The sequence below is a fragment of the Arachis ipaensis genome, chromosome B01 (assembly GCF_000816755.2).
Source record: "Arachis ipaensis cultivar K30076 chromosome B01, Araip1.1, whole genome shotgun sequence".
Classification (NCBI taxonomy): domain Eukaryota; kingdom Viridiplantae; phylum Streptophyta; class Magnoliopsida; order Fabales; family Fabaceae; genus Arachis; species Arachis ipaensis.
The window spans coordinates 56,607,276-56,614,384 of record NC_029785.2 but is presented as its reverse complement, the minus strand read 5'-3'; the positions used below and the strand labels follow the sequence as shown (position 1 = coordinate 56,614,384).

The 7,109-nt window shown below is 36.2% G+C and overlaps 2 protein-coding genes across 6 annotated transcripts in view; one reads left to right on the top strand and one right to left on the bottom strand.

The window, feature by feature from the left end:
• On the top strand, positions 132–1,153 carry LOC107630538. Its single transcript, XM_016333713.2, has one exon. It carries the CDS (start codon positions 317–319, stop codon positions 983–985), a length of 669 nt encoding a protein of 222 aa, XP_016189199.1. The 5' UTR covers positions 132–316; the 3' UTR covers positions 986–1,153.
• Positions 3,744–7,109, bottom strand: part of LOC107630544 (peptidyl-tRNA hydrolase ICT1, mitochondrial) — a 4,739-nt gene continuing 1,373 nt past the window's right edge. The window contains exons 5-9 of one of the 5 annotated variants that reach the window (XR_002361639.1): positions 7,075–7,108; positions 5,351–5,448; positions 4,521–4,651; positions 4,289–4,417; positions 3,744–4,191 (exon numbers count right to left, since the gene is read on the bottom strand). Coding sequence is in view for 3 of the 5 variants with exons in the window: in XM_021121602.1 (XP_020977261.1) it covers positions 4,407–4,417; positions 4,581–4,651; positions 5,351–5,448; positions 7,075–7,108 (214 nt within the window). In the remaining 2 variants the exon portion in view is untranslated. Of the gene's footprint in view, positions 4,205–4,288; positions 4,418–4,520; positions 4,652–5,350; positions 5,449–7,074; position 7,109 lie in introns of those variants that run through there. The other 4 variants (XR_001618327.2, XM_016333739.2, XM_016333731.2 and 1 more) reach the window with 4 other exon arrangements.

Sequence of the window (7,109 nt, the reverse complement as noted above, 5' to 3'; positions counted from 1 at the left end):
TTTGTTATTATAGGAAAGAATAATATAAACCGTAGTTATCCGAATATAAACCAACACGTCGGATTGGCGCGGAATAAATGTCAACGGTCCCACTCTCTCTCTCTCTCTCTAGAACAACCTATTCCTGATGACCCTACCTTACTTATTCGTTCTTTTTTTTCTTCCTTCTTTCCCCTTTCATCACATACTCATATATAATCACTCCAAACCTAGAAATTCCTCACATCAACAACTATTACCAAACACACCAAATTCAGACATAAAAAAAAAACGAAAAACCGCATCATCATATCAAAACGAATAGAAGATATTAAAAATGAAACTAGTATGGTGTCCGGAGAGAGCATCGAAAGCGTACATCGACACAGTACAATCCGTAAGCACGCTGAAACGGGAATCCGGCGTGGCGGAGCTAGTGTCAGCCATGGCAGCGGGGTGGAACGCGCAGCTGATCGTGGAAACATGGTCGCAGGGAGGCTTGATCCCAACCAGCATAGGATTGGCCATCGCAAGCCGTCACACGGGCGGTAGACACGTGTGCATAGTCCCGGACGAGACGTCGGGATTAGAGTACGGTGAAAGGATGAGCGACGCCGGAGTTAGGAGGCCGGAGACACTGGTAGGAGAGGTGGAAGAGGTTATGGAAGGTTTAGAAGGAATTGACTTCTTGGTCGTGGATTCGAGGCGCGGCGACTTCGCCAGGGTTTTAAGACTGGCCAAGTTGAGCGCCCAAGGGGCCGTTATGGTCCGAAAGAACGCCAACGCCAGTTCGAGTTCTTCGAAGCCCACGTTTAAGTGGAGGGGAGTGGTGGATGAAGGAGGATCCAGAAGACGCGTTGTACGGTCGGTGTTTCTACCGGTTGGGAAGGGGCTTGACATAGCACATGTTTCCGGTGTCGGTGGTGGTCGTGGTGGTGCTGATGGGAAGAGGTGGATTAAGCATGTTGATCGGAGATCTGGGGATGTTCACGTTATTAGACGATGAATCAATGATGATGGATTCGGGGCGTCAAATTTTCAACGCCGTTAGTTTTGTAAATAGGAAATATAGCATGAATTTTATATGCCAAGAATTGTTTAATTTGTTTGTTTTGTTTTGTTTTATACTATATATATTAACAACAACAGAATTCGATGAAGTGGTCTTTTCTAACTTGATTTTCAGTTAATTACTTCTCTCCCCCCTGTGGTACTCTTTGTTGTCGCCTATAATTTTTAGTATCTGGTTCTTAGATATTGGATCTCACTTTTATCGTAGATACTTTCACTTATTTATTCATAGGACTCACGGTATTTGTTGTGTATGTGTATGTGTACTTGAATGATGAGATGATGAACGAACTTGTCTTTATACAAAAATATCTCTTAATTATATCGCTTGTGGTTCTTAACTTACATGTTTGAAGGTCGGTTTTCACTATTGACCTTAAGGACACAAACACAATCACCATGATTAGTTTTACAAGTTGTGACAAGTAAAGATCACTGCGATACTTTTTGTGTTGCTATTTGATTAACAAAATAACGAATTCCCTTTAATTGTTTTTGGATGCTTACTGCACTGTCTTGTTTGCTTTCTAAAACGGATCTTCTAAAATTATTACGATCTTCTGAAAAGAATAATGGGACATATTATCTTAATGATAGGTCATATTAGTAATTAAGGAATGGATATTAACAGTTACAAATTGATAATAATACCGATTTGATTTTGAATGATATTATTTCGATCAACCATGCTATATGTTAAAAAAAAAAAGGAAAAGTATATGGAACCAAAAGATTATCAGCTAAAAACTAAACAAAACCACGTTAATTTATATTAATAATTAATTTTAAATTTTTTAAATTCAAAATTTTAAAAATTTAAAATTAATTAAGTAAATCTAATTAAAACCTATAAAAAAAATTTTCTTCTCTCTCACATTAACCTATGCACCTCCAACAATCACACACACCTCTCTCTCACCAATGCTGCTGGCTGCGCAAGTGATCGAAATTCTAGTAATTAGCGGGTGGGTGACGGCAACGATGCTGCCGCTGTTTTACGGGCTTCAAAAGATGAGCCTGTTGAAGATATTGAGGGAAGATGAGACGGCGGGTATGGATTTGACGAGGCACGGTGGGTTTGCTTATGCATATCATGATGAAGACGATGGGTTTGCATGGCCCGCCATGTATATGATGGGCAGGATTGAGCCCTCTCCTCAAACCAATCCACTGTGAGGTCGAAGAAATTGGTTTTGCGGTTGTGACGTCACACCGTTAGTGAGGACGTCCGCGTTGAGGTTGGTGGGGTTGAATAGGGAAGGGTGTACGTGGCCGGAGCTCCACTCTTGTCCGGTGAAGGTGTTGAGACCGAAGTGGAAGAAGAGGGACATGTGGCTCAGCTGCCATTAGATTTGGAAGGCGTTTGGGAGGGGCAATATGGGAAGTAGCTGAGCCACTGAATAACAACAACAACAATATGGGAGTAATAGTCTATCTTTAAAAAATATTCATTTAATATGAAAAAAAAATATCCTAATACTTAACAAAAAAACATTCAATTATATTTTAGCAAAAATAATTAAATATCTATAAAATTTAAAAAAAATATGAAATTCTTAAAGAAATAGAGACATTAACATTTGCAATACAAAAAAATTCGAAAAATATATAAAAGAACATCTATTTAGTATGAAAAAGAAACATTCTGATACTTAGTAGAAAAAACATCCATGTATATTAACTCGTAGAGATTTTAGATTCACCCAAAGGTATTTGGCTGGTTTTTGACTAATACCCTTTTGGTTCCCTAGCATTGCTCTTTGTTTATAGATACATTTAATTTATTTTTAATATATATTTTGTATCTTAATATGTATTATACTAATAATTAATTTGGTGACTAGTTTTAATGGTTGATTTTTTGTTATCCTTAGCATAGTTGTAAAAGAATAGTTTTTGTTAAAAAAATATGTGAAGTAATATGTATAAATATACACAATATATAATGGGTTAATTACCGATGTTAATGGAGAACTTTGGTATTTCAATACAAAGCATATCCATAATATTTTGTTTTTTCAAATTAGAAGTGAAAATATTCACTTCATAGAATTACTATACCTAAAAAATTTTAAACCGATAATGCAATTCCACTATCTTCAATCTAAAATAACTACATATCTGCTTAGGTAAATTCATATATTAATAAATTAATATATCTAGACATACTTATACTTCGATTGATTTTTAAATATATTACTTTATTTAAATGAACAATTCTATGAAAGGAGCTCTCACTTTCAGCCAAATGCCGTCTTTTTAGCCCTAAAGTAAGGAAGTTGTCGTGGACGAATTTTTATTGTAAAAATGGATATAATTTTATGAGCACCTATTAAACCACATTTCAATTTCAAGTGTGAAGAGAACCAACAGATAATTATTAAGTATCATTCAAATAATAATCAGAGCCTATTCATGGCCACATATGTACTTTTCAGATGGATTGGGAGGGGGAGAAAGGGGGCACAACTGATGGGTATCGTGTGAAGGTGAGTGATACCAACACTAGCCATCAGTCGCAATCGTTGAAAGCCATGAAAAAAAACAGAATCATGTTCTACGTAACACTAGGAGGTAATATAGGAGATAAGATTCATTGTTAACACGAAAATGACATGAATATCTCTTACGGTACATGTTGCAGCATTTGAAGCAATGTGCATCAAATTTTAAATGCAAAGAAATTCATGTGCAACACAAGTGGCGTTCATATACTAGTTTGAAGTTTGAATTATAATTCAAGAATTCTATCACGGAATCATATCCATTTCCTTAACCACAAGCATTTACTACGCCACCAGCAGTCCCTCACAACTACCTAAATAGAAAAGTAACTACGGCAAAGACAAAATCGTGTATAAAAATGTTTCGTTGACCTTCAAAGTTGTGCCACAACTAACGACACGTGCTATGCATAGGGTCAATAATTGATCCATTGCCCCCCAAATCACGAGAAAGCGCTCAAATTGAGGAAAATAGGAAACATTGTAAGGATAAAATCAAATAATTGATATTTCTATATGCATCAAGTCCTAGATAGTACATTATAATTTTGGCCTTGTATCAGGAGGTAACTCCGTAGGTGTTGTGCTATGCTGGTCCAATATTTCTATTTTATAGTCCAATTATGGTGCCTGTAACCTGTAGACAATAACTGAGAATTAGAAAAATTTATGAAAATAATAAAATATAGCTTGCTTGATAATGAATCTAAAGTAGTCAACAATGGTGAACTTACTAAAAATAATGTACACGTTCACCATCTGGAAATGAATGTTAGTCCCAACTATTTTTGCTTCTTCTGAACGCTTTCTTGTCTGAAAGCACCTTCTTGCTTTTGAGGCGTTTCTGCTCTCCTATTGCAGCCCTTCAATCATAAGTGCATATTTGATTAACAGAGGTTAATTGCATGACGTTGACCATTATTAAGCAATTCGAATCTAACGGAAGCCACAAGCAACATGGTGTACCTAGAATAATTCGTATTTAACCTGAAGACTGAGGAAAATACAAAAGTGAAGTGCTCTTACATCTTTGCAATTTTCTTCTTTTGCTCTTCAGAGGGAGGTGGTGGCACATATGCTGCTGCATCAATGATTTCCTGATTTATTCCATCAAAGGGGAAGAGGGTTAGAAAGATAAAGTTAACTAAAAGCCCAATTCATAATAACAAAGGCGACATACAAAACTATGCAAATTACAGAGACAGATTATCTCATTAGTCATACTACGTAACAGTGGATATTAAGATACTCGCATGGCAAATAATCAGTTTGATAACATGACCAAGATGTAAGTCATGGTTGATTTGGAAAGAAGAAAGGATCAAAGATACGTATTGTCGACAGTGTTGGAGATGCGTCTTGCAACTATTGTCCGTATTCAAACAATTAATAGCTAATATGATAGGATAATGACAATTGTGAGAGAAAACAAGGTGGAAGTGGAATGCAACAATATTTGACTTTGAGCTCAGCTCTTATATCACTTTACATTTGCCCTTGATGAGCTTATTAACATACTGAAGAAATGATGCCATGATGCATTCTTTTAATAGATGATATGCTTTTCAGAAGTTCGAGCTAAAAAGACATGATGGATTCAAACAAGTACACCACCAAATTCTAGAGAGGATATAAATGAGAAGTTAGAGCTTAAAAGACAGGCTTTAGAAGCACATGGTTTTCCTTTAGATTAAAGATCAAGTACATCAAATGTAAATTCAGAAAAGACATACTAATGCTAACGCAGAGCTAGAGATTCGAGATGCTACCATGCAAATGTCACATGGTTTAAATACCTTGGGTCCACCATCCCGAAACTCAGGAAAAAAAATAGATGTAAATCCTCCTGTGGTCCAAGAGTGAATAAGGAAGTGCAAGGATAGCTGGCAGCCGTCTGTAAGATTCAAGTTCCACGGATGAAGTTGAGCAATGTTTTGTGATTTTATTTTTGATAAGGGACAAGGAAATACCACTCAGAAAAAATTTTACTGTATAGTCTAAGATCCGCAATATCATATATATGACTGAATGTTTGGTGATAAAGAACCAAAAAATAGAGTAAAAAGCTCACCGTGGCAAAGGTGAAGATGTTGCCATGGAAGAGTGAAATGGTGATTAAGACAGGATAAGATTTGGAAATACAACAGATCTTAATGGCATGTCTATTACAATGACTTATGATAAGACACAACGGCCTAATTTAATCCATTAAACCAACCCGAACAAATAAAAGGGGCTTAGTAGTAGCAGTTGGTATTTATGAGGAACATATATAAAAACATTGAGTACTTTCTTTACTTGGTATTTATGAGGATAAATAGGAGGATTTACATTAAAGAATCATTGTTTCTCTTTCCATTAATCCCTGGCTGGATTCAAACAAGTGCATCACCAAACTCATAAAAAAGACATCCTGATCCCTCAACTCTGCAATAAGGGAGTGTATAAGGAAACAATTCACACTGCTGTCCAAGAACTATACTTTTTCCCATTCAAGACATTATCTTAACTCTTAAATGTGCACGGCTTCAACCCTCTTACTATTGATCCCCCGGCTGGATCTAAATAAACATATCATGGAATTCATTATGTCCAGGACAAGGCAATCCACCAACTCAACAATAAAGAACTACACAAAGAAACAATTTACAAGCTCCTCTGCATGAACTATCCCTTTTTCCGTTACTCCAGAGAATCACAAAATGAAGTTTTTATTAGACTACTAAATCCCCACAGTACACAACTACACATCCAATCTCTTACCATTAATACCTAGCTGGATCCAAAGGAGCACATGGCAAGCATAATGTTTATGAATGGCAATCAGCCAGCATAACAATAAAGGGTAGACAAGGAACCAATTTACAAACTCTTCAAGAACTTTCCCATTTCTGAGTGATAATGTTGTGTTAACTCCTCAAAGAATCACCATAAGAGTCAGCACCAAAACTCTATATGAATACTCCAAAAAAAAGCAGAAAATATGCTGAGATGTCTGCCACCAAGCTACCATCCTAAGTTGTCATCCCAGCATCTGTTCACTATCAAAATAAGGAGATTTCACAAGAGCCAAGCTTTCTGCAGACTAACTACTCCAAGCCACATCGCCAGTAGTAAAAACTAATAGAATCCAGAGCTACCAGTCAGAACTAGAAGGTAAATACTTAATCTTATGACTTTCTTATTTACAACTTGCCTAGATGACATTACCATCCAAAAATAGTCTTCCAAACTGCAAAATTCCATTTTAAGGTTTCAATATTGTCTATTTAGTTTCTGGTTGGAGGAGACGAGATACAGAAACAGAATTATTCATAATGTACCAAGCAAAGACAACTCTAACTGTAGTCAAGCCCAAGAACAACCCCATTTTTGGATCAACAGAAGAATCTATGTTTTTATGATAGTCATCCTTCAATTATATCACAATGTAGTCACCCTTTGATAAGAGCTTTCATATCACAATTCTTTAGAACGAATGTAATAAATGAAACTTCATACATTAAACTTGCTACATTACCTGAAGTTTTGCCAAAGCATCCTCAATGTTACCCC

Excerpts from the sequence above, each read along its gene's own strand:
- LOC107630538 (XM_016333713.2), top strand. The coding sequence starts at position 317 with ATGAAACTAGTATGGTGTCCGGAGAGAGCATCGAAAGCGTACATCGAC.